Source organism: Mustela putorius, unplaced genomic scaffold (assembly GCF_011764305.1).
Source record: "Mustela putorius furo isolate JIRA1106 unplaced genomic scaffold, ASM1176430v1.1 tig00003853_pilon_pilon_pilon, whole genome shotgun sequence".
Classification (NCBI taxonomy): Eukaryota; Metazoa; Chordata; class Mammalia; order Carnivora; family Mustelidae; genus Mustela; species Mustela putorius.
In genome coordinates, this window is record NW_025422005.1 from 31,363,442 (window position 1) to 31,379,322 (window position 15,881).

At 59.4% G+C, this 15,881-nt stretch overlaps 2 protein-coding genes across 7 annotated transcripts in view; one reads left to right on the forward strand and one right to left on the reverse strand.

Annotated features, from left to right (window-relative positions):
- Positions 1 to 4,158, forward strand: part of CTPS1 (CTP synthase 1) — a 30,305-nt gene extending 26,147 nt beyond the window's left edge. For all 3 annotated transcript variants that reach the window (XM_004740653.3, XM_013045222.2, XM_045064320.1), the window contains 5 exons: positions 699 to 754; positions 855 to 951; positions 1,418 to 1,562; positions 2,048 to 2,139; positions 3,260 to 4,158. In XM_004740653.3, the coding sequence (XP_004740710.1) occupies positions 699 to 754; positions 855 to 951; positions 1,418 to 1,562; positions 2,048 to 2,132 (383 nt within the window). In that variant the 3' untranslated portion in view covers positions 2,133 to 2,139; positions 3,260 to 4,158. The remainder of the gene's footprint in view (positions 1 to 698; positions 755 to 854; positions 952 to 1,417; positions 1,563 to 2,047; positions 2,140 to 3,259) is intronic.
- On the reverse strand, positions 3,811 to 12,908 carry SLFNL1 (schlafen like 1). Of its 4 annotated transcripts, none has more exons than XR_198592.3 (6): positions 11,205 to 12,908; positions 8,989 to 9,459; positions 8,618 to 8,761; positions 7,869 to 7,998; positions 6,491 to 6,612; positions 3,811 to 3,918 (listed from the first exon to the last, which is right to left on the reverse strand). XR_198592.3 is itself a non-coding variant. In XM_004740658.3 (5 exons), the coding sequence occupies exons 1-4, from the start codon at positions 11,586 to 11,588 to the stop codon at positions 7,876 to 7,878; spliced, it is 1,122 nt and encodes a 373-aa protein (XP_004740715.1). In that variant the 5' UTR covers positions 11,589 to 12,908; the 3' UTR covers positions 3,813 to 3,918; positions 7,869 to 7,875. The 4 variants fall into 4 exon arrangements, 2 of the variants coding, with proteins under 2 accessions (XP_004740715.1, XP_044920256.1); XR_198590.3 differs by lacking the exon at positions 3,811 to 3,918 and adding an exon at positions 4,093 to 4,225; XM_004740658.3 differs by lacking the exon at positions 6,491 to 6,612 and having other exon boundaries at positions 3,813 to 3,918.
- Between the last annotated feature and the right edge of the window lie 2,973 nt (positions 12,909 to 15,881).

Below are 15,881 nucleotides of genomic sequence, written 5' to 3' on the forward strand. Positions count from 1 at the left end.
CCTTTCCCTAGGCTGCTCGGGTGAACTAGATTAAACTGCCAGCATCGGCACTGTCCCCAGGAAGGCAGTTTTGTGCGCCCAACCTAGATAGGTTTTACTCTGAAGGTACTAATAGGTACTGCAGATTTAGGGAAAGTTGGGGCAGGAAAATCCGGAGGAGAATGATTGCGGTCAGTCTCATTCTCTTGCTCACCGGGGAAAATTCTTTGTAGAAGTGGGGGCCCCTCGTGTCTCGTTTGAGTCAGTTGAGTAGGTGACCGTGCAGTGTTCCCAGCTCTGTATTCTGTGGACTTGGGGGCCCCCCTCCCCTGGCAGCGTGGGGGCCACGGCGCACTCTGCTGACCGTGACTTAACTGCACGGCTCCCCACTGTGGGCCAGCTCCCTAGCTCTTCAAGTGTCCTTTTCCGTTCACCTGTTCCGTGTGTCCTGGTGGGTTTTCGGGCAGTTTCCAGTGGAAAGTGCTTTGTACTGCAGTAATTGTGTGCTGGGGGGCGGGGGGTGGGATGGAAACATCTGTCTCTGTGACGGTCTTCCCTGGCATGGTCAGAAAACTCAGAGCCCAGGAACGAGTCTGTGCTATGCTGCTGCTGCCAGTGGCCCTGGTTGGCAGGAGAACCCAGAGCTTGCCCTCAGGGGGCTGGACAGTACACTGGGAAGCAATCAGAATTCTTTGCATCAGTCTGCTTTCTTTTGCCAGGGAAACTCTATGGAGATCCAGATTACCTGGAAGAGAGACACCGCCACAGGTTTGAGGTGAGGAGTTGAGCTCAGTGACCTTTCACCCTGTCTCCTGGTGACTCTGGAACCGCAGCAAGCTGGGAGGTCAGCTGCCTTATTCTTGGTGTGTCCGCAGGTGAATCCAGTCCTAAAGAAGTGTTTGGAGGAGCAGGGCCTGAAGTTCGTTGGCCAGGACGTTGGGGGCGAGAGGATGGAGATCGTGGAGCTGGAGGGTGAGTGCAGGGCATCTGTGGGGGTGCAGGGGGGCGGCTGGGAGCGTTGACCTGGTGGCCAGAGGAAGCATCCCTGCCCTGCTGGGGGTGCTCTTGGGGAACAGGAACCTGGAGCCCTGGGAGCCCCTCTTCCTGCGGGCAGCGCTGCCCTTCTGGCCTTGGTCCTCATTTTCCAGAATGAGGGCTCGCCCTTGGGCTTTGAGCCCTGTTTCTGATCTGGGGAAGCTGGGGAGCAGGGCTGGCCAGGCGGGAACCCTGGAGGAGGCCCTGTCAGCTAGCTGGGTGACAGCTTGCAGGGCAAGGGCATCTCCTCCCCCTAGCTTTGGGGCTGCCTTAACCTGGGTTCTGGTTAAGATGCTATTTTGAGAGAATTTTAGGGTTTATGGAAACATGAAACACCTGACAGGGTTTGCTCTTCTTTATTTTATGCATATGACCAAAGTACTGCTTTTTGTTTCTGTTTCAGACCATCCCTTTTTTGTTGGGGTTCAGTACCACCCTGAGTTCCTGTCCAGGCCCATCAAGCCTTCGCCTCCGTACTTTGGCCTCCTGCTGGCCTCCGTGGGGAGGCTCCCGCATTACCTCCAGAAGGGCTGCAGGCTCTCACCCAGGTGCGGTCACTCCTTTCCTGTCCGTCGGGGAGCCCCCTGGCTCATCGCACTGGGCATGCGCTCCTCTCTGGGGTCCCCTCAGGCTGCCTGTGTGCCGCCAGGACCTTCCCCAGTGTGGGGGCTGAGCCCTCACTGTAGCACCTGACCCTGGGCTCGTATGTGACAGTGGGGCCCTGGGTCTGTGGGGCGCTGGTGGTCACAGGCCCAGTGTGTCCCTGCCTCGCTGCTGCCTTTCTCTGGAGCCAGCTCCTCACTCGGCGCTGGGGGTTAGAGTTCTAGGAGTGAAGTATAAAGCGAACCTATATCCTTTCTAACTGGAAGAAGAAAATCCCTCTAGGGCTCTGTGCTCAGTTCATAAGGCAGGATAGCTTCTCATGTTCCTGCTGTGTGCGGACAAGGGTCCTGTGGTGATGGTGGCTAGGAACACAGAGAAGGAAAATGGGTCTGTGGTGGGAGACCATGTATAAAGCATCCGAATTCCACAGGGACACCTACAGTGACAGGAGTGGAAGCAGCTCCCCGGACTCTGAAATCACCGAACTGAAGTTCCCATCAATAAATCACGACTGATGGGAATGTAAGTGGCGTTTCTCGGTTCTAGTATTTTTGTTCGTGTGTTTTAATGGCAATTACACTAGAATTGTAAGATAGCAGGGAAGTCTGATGGTGAGGATTTTATGTGCCGGAGTGTGTAAGTGGTAAGGTCAGTGTGGCCCCCAGTGGACAGGGCCCTGAGTTACATCGGTGTCCCCGAGCCTCGGGACCTCCAGTACGGGACGCAGGGGACACCAGCCACGGGGCAGTTGTCTTGTCACCGATTGTGACATTCCGGAGCCAGTCCTACTGCCTCTGGGGGAGCTGGGCTCTCAGACCCTGTTATCTCATGCAGCCATAAACTTGAGATCTTGAAGGTGACCGGTGTGACAAAATGGTCACATTTGCAGAAACGCAGGCTTTCATTAGAAAGTGCTTTAAAACTGACACAATGCACAACTCTTGTGTTGATTGCTGTTTATTCTGGAAATCCCCTAAATTCCAAACGGTTCTCAGGCAAACTTGGAATGTCCTGACAGTAATAATGTTTGTATGTTATGACGCGGCGCAGGGCTGCGGGCGCTGACATAAATGACATTCAGTAGGACTGTGATCACTGAGTGAACTGTATTCACCTCCTGCTGATGCCAGTGTCAAGAGAGGGTGGGGGGCTCCAATCTTTGGGGTCCAAAAGGAGACCCGGGATGTGGTGTGATCCCATAGGCGGGAGCCCCAGCAGGCTGGTGGGAGATGTGGGTTCCCGCCTGGAGGAGGGCCGTGGCGGTGTGCGGGCACGGATGCCCTCCTCCGTCTCTCCTGTTGCTGCCGGCTGCCTCCTAGTCTGAGTAAGCGCCCAGAAGAGAAAGCAAACGTTCCCATCGGTCCGGGTAGTTGGTGAAGTCTGAAGTCTCACCCTGCCGGGAGCCCTGTGAGAACGCTGGGTGCACTGACAACAACAGGGTGGGGGAAGAGGCCTTGTTTGGTCTGGAAAGTGTAGGATTGTGCAGGAGCTACAAAGTTAGCTTCTAATCCTATTCGGGTCCTCCTGCTGGTGTTCCCAGGAAAGTGGCCTCGTTTGTGGTTGCAGCCGACTACACACTCTAACTTCCCCACTTGCCTATACCTCCTGTAACTGCTCCGTGTTGTTTGCTTTTCCTAAACAGGCACCTGTGACTCTTCAGGAGAGCCTTCGGACTTTGAGAGTTTACAGCTTTGATTTTACACTCAGCTTTTGACACTTCCTTTAAATTATGTTTTTATTAAGATTATTTTATTATGGGGGAAAGGTATCTGGAAGACTTTGTGACTCACATGTCCCATCCCGTGTGCTGGCCCCTACCCGGTGCCGCCCTGTGTCGACACCCCACGTGGTCCCCGTGGCACCATGCCAGGGAGGGGGGCCTGTGGGCGGGGGTGGGGGATGCACACGCCGGGGGAGCGCCTGTCGGTCATCTCCAACTACCTCCCGTCATCGTGGATTCAAGCGTGCAGCCCATCGCTCCTCCTGGAGGACATGTGCCCCATGGACCACATGCAAGGAGGGGTCGTGTTAGTGAGTGCCGGCGACGCTTGGTGCTGGGAACCCGAGGTGGCACTGCCTGCCACCAGGAGCGGTGAGACCAGAAGCAGCCTCGGCACGGGTCCACTCCCCAGGGCCCCTCGCTGCCCACAGGCGGTGGGGATGTGGTGGCCAAAGGGAATGGTTCTTTTGGTGTCCGTGAATGGTGACTAGTCTGTCCCTTTGCGGTGTGGTTTCAGAATGCCTGTCTTCAGCCACGCGTCCCTCCCCGGGCTGGGAAGTACTCCTTGTATCAAGGGGTTGCTTTAAAAAAAAAAGAACAAAGAATCTTTTGGGGAAACTGCCTCTCGAAGCCTCTGCTATACAGACCGCTTTGCTCGAGGCCAGTGTGTCCTTCCAGAATGGTGTTACTGCAGTTGAAATGCAATCTGAAAAGCTATTTTCTTACCATGGTGTCACCGCAGGCACTGCCCTGGACCCGCTCTCCTCTGGCCGAGACTCCGTGTATCCTCTAACTTAAGAAATAAATAACGCAGAACGAGACATGCTCTGTGTGTCGTGCTCTTGATGTCACAGCCGGTGGGCAATATCCGTGTGGTCCGGGACGTGCCTGTGGGCAATATCCGTGTGGTCCAGGACGTGCCTGCGTCACCTCAGTGGCCAGCACCCGGCTGTCCTTGGTGGGACGGCCTTAAGTGCATGAGCTGATCGTCTGCACAGAACCTGAGAGGAGCCTTTCTTTTTTGTGGGAAACCAGAATTTCCCCCTGGAGGCTTCAAATTCAGATTCCCAACATATACAGATGCAAAGAAACATGGGGGCTGCTTGGTCTTGGGAGGTGGGGGGGCGGCGCGTGTTATTCACGGGGGTCCCTCCCTCTGCTGGCCATGGATGTGGCCCCTCATACATGTGACCCAGGAGTGGCAGACCAACCGCTGTCAGCCAGCAGGACCACTTTCTCCACCGCTGGTCCTCCCATCCCCCGGCCTTGTGTGTCGAGGGGTCCACGGCAGTGTCCCGAGGGCTTTCTCCCCAGAGTGAGGGGCCCGTTGCTGCCGTGGACACCCACCCACCCACCCTCCGGCTGCCAAGCTCGCCTCCTCGTGAGCCAGCTCCGTTCAGTCCAAGGTGGAGGCTCAGGCTGGGTTGTCTGTCCATGGTCAACTGCCTTTCCTCATGGACATTTGAGAAACCAGGGAGGGGAGAAAAATGTTTCTTTCTCAGCATTTAGCCCAGCTTCCTTGTCAGGGGGATCCGGAGAAGAAGTGGGCTTCCCTCTGTGCCCGTGCTCGTGGCTCAAGGCCGCCATCCGCACTGGGGCCCAGAAGCTGGGGTGCCCGCCCTGACCCAGCAAGAACGAGCGAGCCCCCTTTGTCTCTGCTTCTCGTGGACCGAAGTAAAATGGGTCCCTCGCAGGCCTCTTCATGCCTGTCTTGCTACCTGGAATGCGGCTAATGGGGTGGGTTCTAACCTCTGTTCCCGGCTGGTCACATAGTCTGAATCGTTTCTGTATGAGCCATTCCCCAAACTGCGGGCACTGAGGAGGGCGACAGCAGCGCTCCCTACAACAGTGAGGACTTGGTTGTGTGTGGGATGGTTTGCGGATGCCCCGTGGCCTCGGCTGACCTGTTGCTCAGTGCTGGCCACTTGGATGACCTTGTGGAGAAGGGACCCTGCTGGCTCTCCTGGGCTGGTAGAGCCTGAGCGGCCCTGCCCCCCCAGGACTGTGGCAGGGGGCCTGGAGCCCTTCAAGCCAGCTGGTCCGAGCCAGGCTTAGCAGCCTAGAGCAGCTCAGCAACACGGCTGCTCTTTGTCGCCATCAGCTGTGTCCCAGGAAGGGCACTTCCCAGGACTATACTGCCCAGACCAGCATCTGGCCTGTGCTGGGCACATGGATATTGCCCACAATTGGCCCCCCTCTGACCTCCTCAGCAACACATCCTCTGTGCGGTTCTCACGGAGCCTCTGAAAACTTGGGTCGGGCCCTATGTTTGGGTGACAGAGGAGCCCAGGGGACGAGGAGCAGGACTTTGGTAGGTAGCGTGTCATGAGACAGGCTGCCCTGATTAGCTTGTGGGTAAGTGGGATGAGCAAGTCCCCGAGCAGCTGAGACACACAGGTGGGGTCTCTTGGCTGACGAACCAGGGGCTGTGGGGCTGGAGCTGCTCCATCTACTCCATGGATATGGCCAAGGACCAACGAGGGAGAGTAGGTCTGCACAGGTGTGTTGTGGACCCTCCAGGGAAAAGCCCCATTTGACCAGGTTCCATGGTTTTCTAGTGGCTCAGACCTGAAGCTGAGTGTCCCTGCTTGTTTCTAGCAGTTAGCTGTTGGGTATCTACGACCTGCCAGTCATGTTTTAGGTTCTGAATGTCAGCAATGAGCAAAATAGACCCAAATCCCTACCTCTGGAAGGGTGCATTCTACTGCAGGGAGGGGACAGCCAGGAAAGCTATGGAGTGTGGCAAGGCTGGAAGCAGGAAAGTAGGGGAGGGAGGTGTTATGTGCAGTAGGGCGGGTAGAGAACTGACTGTCCCCTCCACTCAGAGGTGGAGCCCAGAAGAAACCATCCTGCAGCTCTGGGGGAGCGGCCTTCCAGGTAGGGACGCAACCAGTGCAAAGGCCCTGCGGCAGGTGTGTCCAGGAGACAAAGGGTCACTGTAGCAGGGCACACCCGCTCAAGGGGCAGAAGGGGCTGAGGTCAGATGGGCCAGGTTGTGCAGAACTGTGTAGGCTGCTGTTTGGAATTTGCCACTGATGAAATGGGGAGCTCTTGCAGGGCTTTAAGCCCAGCATGGCATGATCAGACACTGGCTCGATTGTGTCTGTTTCTGCTGGTAGAGATGAGGGGAATGGCCAGAGTAGAAGTCCTCACCAGTGGCTGCAGGGTGCTTGGGCTGGAGGTCACACCCTGTGCAGGTGCTGGTGGGTGCTGGGGTGATGATGTCCATTTCACTGTCCATTTCCTGTCCATTTCACTGTCTCCTAGACAAAGAACTGAACAAAAAGGTAGCAGTTTGCCCCCAAGGGGCCTGGTCTTTAAGGCCGAGCTAGAACAGATTGCAACTGTCTGGGCCCCACAGCTCTGGGTGGGAGGAACCTCTGGCTGGCTCAGCCTCCTGGACAGAGAGATGGGCTGGGCATGGGACTCAGGACTCAACTGCATCCAGCTGGCTGACCGAGAGGCCTAGAAAGAGCCCTCCTTGCCCCAGGTGCATGTAATTTATTGACAATCATAAATTCCGGCAAGCCCAGGGTGGGTTTTGCAGGGTGGTGGCCTGTCTGCCCCATAGCCACAGTGACCTGAGTGTGTCTGGCCATCTGCAGAAGCGCTTTCCCAAGAGGACACATTCCTCCCTGGCCTGTCTCGCTGCTGGGTCAGAGACCCCAGCCTGGGCAAAATGTGCATCTGAGGAAGTAGGGCAGTCCCTGACAGCTCGGCCTGAAAGACCCCCTTCCTCCTTGGTAAGGTTTGTTTTAGCAACCTATTGTCCCCATAGCCTGATGACAACACATTGTCTGTGGTCACCCGGTCTGTCAGAAGGAGAGACAAATGAGAAATGAAATGTACCGGGACTTTCCAGAGTGCTGTCCCAAGGAACCGCCAGAACACCCTGACCCCAACGCCCAATCATGCCTGAATCAAATTGATCAATTAGACTCCTGTAACCATGCATATCTGCTTCTGTAGGATCGCTTTCCGCCACGGCTTCCCGCCAGAACAAACCGTTACAGTGCCTGACAATGCTTGATTTAGGTTAACCAATCAGATCCCTGTAACCAAGCATCTGCTTCTGTAAACTCGCTTCCCGCCACCCCAACCTTGCCCTATATAATCTGCTCCCCAATTTAGGCCGGCTCGCTCAGCCCACAAAGGCTGATGCGTCCGCAGGCGCCTTTGTAACCAATAAACCTCTTGCAATTTGCATCCAGTGGAGGCGTGCTGTTTGATTCTTGGGTGCGGCTCCAGGGTCTTTCAGGCCCTAGGAGGGCTCTGGCCGAGCTTTTACCAGTTCTTTCTGGAAGTAAGGTTCCTGGGGGATCAGGCTAAGAGCCGTTTCTCAGCTCCATAGACCGGGGCCTGCTCGGGATCGAAGCCCGCACACTAGCAGTTGTTGAAGAAGCGAGGACGGATGTGCTGCTCGCATCTGCCTCCGAGCAGCCCACACAGCTCTGAAGGGACACCGTGGGCTCAAAAAGAGGCAGGTCCCGTGTTTGCCGGGTGGAGCCAGCCCTCAGGCCTGCGCACTCACCGGGTGCTCACAGGACGCAGCAGGTGCAGGAGACCGGTGCGCGCTGCTGCAGCTGCTGCTGGAGCTGCTCCTTCTCCGCCGTCAGCGCCTTCAGTCTCTGCTCCAGCTTGCTCAGCTCGGCCGCCCACTTCTGCGGGGGCCACAGAGGCAGAGGTCCACGTTGGGGCCGCTGGGGGCCGCGCCCCTCTGCCCGGAGCCACGCCCCCTCCCCCCGGGGTCCAATCCACCGAGAAGGACTAGACGCAGGATGGCCTGGGGAAAGGGGGCTACTCGAGGCCAATGGGAGCCAGGCCCCCGGCTGTGTGGCCGCCCCTGACCAGTCAGTCAGCTCCGGGTCTTGAGGGAAGCCGACTGACCTGAGGCCCGCCTGCATCCCAGAGCTCGGGCTGACCCATCCTCTGCCGCCTCTTCGAGTTCCGGGGCAGACCCGGGTTGGCCGCTGCCTCGCAGCGTCCTTGCCCTGCCCTGCTTCTGGGCCACCTGGTGTGGCCCTCTAGAAGAGGCTTTTTCTTGGGACCGTGTCTAGCGCTAACCGCCTCCGCATCGTAAGGGGCTCCCCTCAAAGTCTTCAACTTTCTCCATACAGTCTTCTCCCAGTCCCCCAGCTGCGTGGGGGTGGGGGCGGACACACAGCCGCGGGGGTGTTCTCTCCGGTGATGGAGTACAGCGGGGGGTGGGGACGTGGTGGGGTGGGGAGCTGATGGCATGCCCCCGACCGCGCAGGAGTGGCCCCCGCCCCGGGCACTCACCTGCCTGCACCACTCCTGGATGGCATGGCCGGACAGCGGGCCCTGGATGCTCCCGTCCCGCCGCAGGAACACCTCCCCCTGGTCGGTCTCATAGAGCTGCGGCTCCGCCTGGGCCTTGGGGGCGTGCACGCTCAGGCGGATCACCTTGGTAAGGGCGACAGCGGCTCTGGCAGGCACCATGGCCCCCACATCCCAAGTCACTACTCTAGGGGGCAGCCTGGCGAGGGGGCTTCCCGCCTCTCCTCGGAGAGCTCCCCCCAGTGCTCCTACCCCTGGCCCCGCCCATCCCTGCTCCGCGGAGGAGCGGCTGGCGGTCCCTCGCTGAGCGCCCGGGACCAGACAGACCCGAGACCGTCCCGGCGGCGGCTCACCTTGAGGGGCGTGCTGCCGGCCGAGGCGCTGACCACCGGGATGAAGGAGAGCGTGTAGGCGTCGGGGAAGACCTGGGGCTGGAAGCCCTGCAGGATGGAGTCCACTAGCAGGCGCACGCGGTCCTCGTCGCGGTGGCCGCAGCGGACGCCCTGCACCAGGCCGCTGTCCTCGACGCCCACGAACAGGCTGCCGCCCTCGCTGTTGAGGAAGGCGCACACGTAGCGCCGCAGGTGGTGCTTGAAGGCCAGGCTCAGGTACTCGCCGCCCCCGCGCTTGAACTCCACGCTGCGCGTCTCATTGCCCAGGAAGGCGCCCTGGAAGAGGCGCTCCTGACCCTCGATCTCCTGGCGCACGATGGCGCTGTCGGAGCGCGTGCCGCGGGGCTGGCCCCGGGACCCCTTCCGGGCCCGCGTTGGGGTGCTGTGGGCGGGGCTGGGGTAGGAGCGGGGACTTGGGCCGCTGTCCTCCTCCTGCCGGGACCGGGACCGAGAGTCAGAAGCCCCGAGCCTGGCATGGAGAGGGACAGGACACCTCCTTCCGCCTGGGGCCCACACACTCAGGCACCCCGATGCCCCGCCCAGGGGAGGGGCCTAATTCTGCCCATCGTCCTGGGCCAGTGCGGTAAACCCGCCGAGCCAAGGGCTTCAACCGCCACTGCTTCCTCCTGCCCGGTGGTGGGAAGCATGGCGGGTCTGACTTCGCTCTCCTTCCCCGAGCTGGGAGCTGGAGCTGCTGTGGCCAATGTCTTCCCTTTTAGTTACAGACAGGCCTCTGAGTCCCGGGGCCAGCTCACAACAGGTATCTCAGCACCTGAGGTTGCCCGTGACAGGTCTCTGAATCATGAGGCGCGATTCCAGAAACTCATGCCATTCCCGGTCTCCCTGAAACGCCTGCCTGTCGCTTTCTAGACCACTGACAAGTCCTCCTGAATCTCAGCCCTCTTCCAGCCCTCCTGAGACCCCTTCCATGGCTTCTGCTCTGTTGCTGGGCTTTGCGCATGAGCAGACTCGGGGCCATGGGGTCCTCATCTGGGCCTCATCACTGCCTCCCCACCTCCAGGCTCCTCCCATCCCATCCGCACTCCTCGCTGACCCTGGAGACAGGATGACTCGCACTCCCGCCTTTACTGGGCTTTCTGCGGCTGTCCCAGGCTCCTTGCTGCCTCCCCGTCTCCAGCAGTGGCTTCTGCAGCTGGGGGCACTGTGGGGGCTGGGGGTGCCATGGGGGCTGAGGCACGGTGGCGAGGGGCCCATCCCTAAGAGCCCCATGCCTCCCAGAGAAGACAGTTTATCAGAAACGTGAGGAAATCGTCACACAAACATGAAGTCAGGCTCACAGGTCTCTCAATGTCAGTCACAGAGCTGCTCAGTGCTGCAACAATTTAAACACCACAGAGTTTTCATCCCAAAAGAAAAGGAAAACCAAGCCCACCTGTCTCACGGAGGGCCCAACCATAGCCGCAGTGAGTTGGTGCTCTCTCCCACCCTCAGGGAGGCCACCACACTGCCCCCCCCCAATACCCTCCCTGCTCTGCTTTGGTCTTGCGGCCCTTGGGGGCCTGGACCCTGCCCTCTGGCCCAGCTTCTTTCCTTAGCTCCTCAGCAGCCTTCAGCTGGAACTCCAGGGGCCCCAAATGGCTTGACCTTCTGCAGATGGGCCATCATCCCCCTCACCGTGTGGCCCTGCCTAGAACATCCTTCCACTCCCTAAATCCCAGCTGGGATTTCAGCTCTTCTGTGCGGTTGTCCCTGCAGCCCGCAGCTTAGTGACTGGCTGTGCCTGGCTCTGCCCAGAGAGCAGGACCCCCCCAAGGGCAGGGCCAAGCCTTTGCTCTCCACTTTGCTGCCTGGCCCGGAGTGGACACTGATGTTGTCAACGGCAGGAATGAGGGGGGCCAAGGAGGAAAGGCCCCGGCTGGCCCAGACCCGGAGGATGGGATTCAGAAGGACCCGGGAGGAGGCCCCACACTTTGGCCTTTCTTCCTGAGCTTCCAGGCTGCAGGCGAACCATAAGCGGCAGCTGCTTCTGGGAGTGAGCGGACAGCAGTCAGCAGCTGCCGGCCAGTCTGCCCATCTGTTCCGGAGCCCTCAGACACACACCTCTGCCCCTGTCCTGCACCCCCAGCACAGGCCATCCTGGCCCAGGCTTATCCCGCTCCCGCTCCCAGAGGCTCTGGGGCTCACTGGCCGGGGTGCTCTGGGCCAGTCTCACTTACCTCCTTGCCGCTCGAGGGCCCTGGGCCCTCACCCAGCACCAGCTCCTTCCCGCGGGCCACCAGCTCCTTGGGGATCTGGTGCTCCTCCAGGGCCGCTTGCAGGCGCCAGGGGAGGGCGGCCAGAGTGGCCTCATGGGCCATCACCTGCACCAGCGCGTAGGCCTTCCGTGGGCGCCTCACCACCTCGATGTGCTCGCGTGCCACCGGCAGCTCCAGCCGCTCCAGCGTGTCCCGAAGCAGGCAGGCAAGCACGGGCACCGAGAACTGGGGGTTCAGGTGGTCCACGTAGAGAATGTGCGCGCTGGGGGTGGTCTCAGGGGCTGAGTCCTCGGGTGGGCTCTCTTGCGGGGGCTGCTTGCCTGGGGGCTCCATGGGGGGCTCCATGAGGGGCTCTTGCACCTGGGTTTGCCGGGATCTCTTCCTGGGGGTCTCTGGAGAGGTCTCCCTCAGAAGGGATTCTGGGAGTTCTCACGGCCGGCTGTTCCTCCCAGGGCCTCCCAGGGGGCTCAGGGGGTGCTGAGGCTTCTGGGAGGTTCACAGATGGGCAGGGGCTGGGCAGGGCCAGAGAGAGGGAGGGAGAGTAGAGGGCCAGCCGAAGGCGCCTGCCACCAACCCAAGGCCTAGGACAGGGAAGAGGGGAGTCAGTGCTGAGGTGGACAACAGAGCCTGGGGGCCTGCCCCTCCATTCCACAGAAGAGAAGATCGAGGGGAATGTGTCTCAAGAGGGGAAGAGGGGCCCAGGACTCAGGTCTGAGGGCCCTGCCACTTCCCTTTCTGGGCCTCAGGCCTCCTGTCATCCCCCCTGACCAGTCCACAGGTGGGAGGAAACGTTTTGGATTTCCTGTCCATCAGAGATGACTGCTGCCTCCAGGCCCCGGGGAAGCCTTTTTTAGGGATCTTTGGTGAGGAAGGTGTCACCCAGGGCTCTTAGGACTGGCAGCGGCCACTCTGCTGCTGCTTCTCACCCGGTCTGAGCTGGTGCGAGCCTAGCGGAGGCTTTGAACCAGGCAGGGCTGGGTCGGAGAGTTTTAGAACAGAGGCCCCCTGACAGATGAAGGCTTCAATCCCTCCCCCAGAAAAATGGCCTTCGCACGTCTACAGCTAATTTGAGGAGGCTCATGGTCTGGTCTAGACAGAGTCCAGAGAGCAGAAGTGAGGAAGTGCCAAGCCAGGGCCCTTTAGTACGCCCACTTCCACCGGGGCCTCATGCCTGACTGTGTGCCCTTGGCAACCAGCGGCCCCTCCACTCACCCCCACACACCCGGCCTCCGCTCTGTGGGGCAGTGACCACCAGCCTGCATCTTTTCAGATTGGCTCCTTGAGATAGTCAGGGCCTGGGGACCAGCGCGGCCGGGGTGGGGGCCTTCCAGACAAGCAGGAACAGGAGGAAAAGGGAAGCCTGTGACCCTCATATCCTGATGGTTGCTGAGGGAGCGTGGGAGATGCCAGCCCTCAGCTCCCATAAACCCCTGACCCTTGACCAGCAGCTCCCTGGAAGAGGGGGGTGGGGGGTGTCCCCTGGGGGCCAGGAGGGGAACCGAAGCTGCAGGAGAAGTGGGCGGGGCCTGTGCAACCACCTCTGTGATCTCACGGGAGTCAACAATGCCTTCTTGGCTGGGTTGAGGCCCAGGGCTGGGAAGTCAATCCTATTCCTATTCCTACCCCAAGGTAGAGAGACACACTACAGCTTGGCTGTGTGGCTCCCTCTGGGCTGCTCCGGAGTCCAGGGGCCAAGGACACACTTCCTCCTTCTGTAATGTCTCTCCTGGCCCCCGTGGCCACACAAGCCCTCTGGTGCCACAAATCCCCGCCTTCCCCTCCGGTCACCAAACCCAGGCTCCGCTGAGCACTGACAGCCCGGACACTCCCAGGATGAATGTGAGCACACACGGCTGGACTCGGGGTTGCCCCGGGCAGCAGGCCTGGCTCTGTACCCGCCACGGAAGTTGCTGGCCAGAGCTCAGTCAAAAGCTGCCATCCCTTTTCAAGGACAGGGCTGTTGCCTGCTGTTTAACAGGGACGGGGACATGGGTGATATACAGCCTTTGTTAACACAGAAATCCTTTCTTGGGTGGGGGAGGGGGCTTGGAGAAATGCTTTCCTTAGGCAGATGAGGAGGAGGAGGGCTGCGAGCTCCCCATGCATTCCCCCCACCCCTCTTCAGGCCGCCCAGCCCCGGCCATCACGGGCCGCTCTCAGGACTACCCCAAGGCGAAGGCTGTAGCTGCCCAAGAAGACAGCTGGAGTGCAACTGGGCTGAGTTGCCCCGAAATGGCCGGTCAGGAGAGGGGCCCTGACAGACCAGGCATGTAAGCACCCCCAGAGAACAGGACTCCCTTCTTGAGGCCTTGCTGTCCGGCCGCCTTGTGCACCAGGCTTTCCACGCTGATCGGACCGCCCACACTCCTCCCACTCCTATTGGGGGTGTCCTCAAACCCCCAAACTGCATGTGTCCCTGGGACCTGTAACCAGCACATGTTGAAATGCACGTTAGTTCCTCTTCCTTCTGTGGGAGGGGTGGAAATGGTCTCTGGAAGGCACCAAATACGTTTACACAATAATATTTCAAATACTGAAGCGTACTGCAGTGTAACTGGGTTATTTAGGGCATTGGGCTTTCTAACAGGCCGCTGGGCAGGGGCAGACTCAGGCTCAGTGTTACGGGGTAAGCAGTCCCTTTATCCCCTCACTGGATGTCTGTGACCTTCCTGACAAACTCTGCTTTGCGCCAGAGGGAAACAACTCTTGAACTTCAAGTTAAGAATGTTGAGGTGAATCCGAAGAGGAGGGAAGAGTGGGATGTCCACTTTGTGGCCTCACGTGGCCACAATCCCTGAAACCACATCAAGGATGGATGTCTGCGAGAATTGCCCTGGGAGGCCAGCCGAGGAGCAGAGTGCTGGGGCAGAGGTGGGGACTGAGCTCAGACCTCGTGTGGGAGGGGTCAGGAGGGCAAACTCTGGAGCTTGGGGGAGAAGTGGTGTGGACGCTGCCTCTGCCATTTAGGCCCCATGGCACTCCCGCCTGTCTTGAGCCCACACCTGGCCTATAGGCATCTGCCTGTTGATTCCCACCGACCTCTGCCAGGGTCTAGTCCCGGCCACCCACTGGTGTCTTGGGCCTGGTGTCTTGGGCCTAGTGTCTTTACACTGGGACTTGTCAGCGGTGGGCTCCTGGAAGCACCCTCAGTGGCTTTCATGTTGCAGGCGGGGCATAAATGGAGTTGTGACCCTTGGTGGTCATGGTCCCTGGACTGTAGGTTTCCAGCTGTGGAGCTTCCCTGATTAATGGGGTGACGGGGGGTGTCAGGGTAAGGAGGCTGCAAAAAGGTGAGGGATGGTGAGGAGGGGGGGTGTCTGGGCTTGCCAAGGCAGGAAGGTTCTCCAAGTTTTTAGTTTTGGTTGTGGGGAGGAGGCGGGGGCCACCTTCCAGCTCTTCCTGAGGAGGGATGGTGGCATCAGTATGAGGACAGACACCATGTCCACCTGGACCATCAGAGCCACAGCCTGCAGAGATCGCCGGTGGCACTTAAGTAGAGCCGGGATTCTTCTGTCATCTCCTCCAGCACGCGGGCTTCCTTTTCCTGATGTTTCTCAGCGCTGGAGTCAATGTCCTCTCCTTGTCACAGTACTGGGGGTGGGGCATGTGAAGCTGCCCCCAATCCCAGACGCCTTCCCATTTTGTGGGGGGCTGGACTGTGGGGGTTCACAGAGTGGTCTCCCCTGTGCCGCAGCTGGTGTTCTCGGGCCTGCCAGAGGCCCCTTCAGCTTCTTTGGATGACTGTGGGTCACTATGAGAAGGCTTGGCTGTGGGAAATAATTTCAAAAGTTTTTTCCCCCACTCCCCCTCCCGAGAAGACATTCAGTTCTGACCCCAGGAGTCAGGGCAGTAAGAGTGAAGGGGTAACAAATCCTTTCCCCTCCTACAGAATCTGACATTTGGTTATCTTTCTAGTTCTGTTCCCTTGGAAAACAGATGAAAGTGGGATGTCAAGTGTTTCAAGGCAATGTTGCTTGTGGTGAGGATGAACTTGAGCTGTGAATCATCAGGACTAGGAACATAGCTTAAAAGCCACAGCTCTGGGCCTCCTTAGTGCGCAGGCTCCATGGGGCGTGGCCCTTGTAGGGACCCGGAAGCGACGCCTACGGAGTCATCACACCTGCGAACCAGGGAGTTATTTCTCCCTCAGGACGTGCTGCTGCGAAGCCAAGGTGAAGCCCACGGCTCCCAGATATGTCCCATCCCCTTACACCCGAGCTGTCCCATGGGTGGCGGTGGGTTCTGCAGCGACTACCCCACGGAAGAGGGGGGCTGCTTCATGCTGTTCACTGGGCAGGGGTTTCTGTCTGACAGCCGTCAAGGTGAATGCCACCCCCGGGGTAGCCTGCGGAAGTCTTGAGTCTGAGCGGCCAGCAGGATCTGGGAGCAGGCCCCCTGGGGGGTGTTGCAGGCACCCCGGATTAGCTATGGAGTTGGGGGCCAAGTACCTCAACTCTCTCCCAGCTTTAGTTTTCCCACTTGCAAAGGGCAGGGTGAGGCTGGCCTGAGAAAATGCACATAAACAACTCCGCACAAGCAAGCTGGCGAACTGTATGCTCTTGGCGACGAGGGCGTGGCTGAGGGGGATGCTGGCGGCTCCCCAGGTGCAGCCCTGCTGCGGGTCTGGCCGGCCCCCGT

Excerpts from the sequence above, each read along its gene's own strand:
- SLFNL1 (XM_004740658.3), bottom strand. The coding sequence starts at position 11,588 with ATGGAGCCCCCCATGGAGCCCCCAGGCAAGCAGCCCCCGCAAGAGAGC. Across the intron at positions 8,762-8,988 it reads CCGGCAGCACGCCCCTCAAG|GTGATCCGCCTGAGCGTGCA; the intron begins GTGAGCCGCCGC and ends GCCCTTACCAAG. Across the intron at positions 7,999-8,617 it reads TCCAGGAGTGGTGCAGGCAG|AAGTGGGCGGCCGAGCTGAG; the intron begins GTGAGTGCCCGG and ends TGGCCCCCGCAG.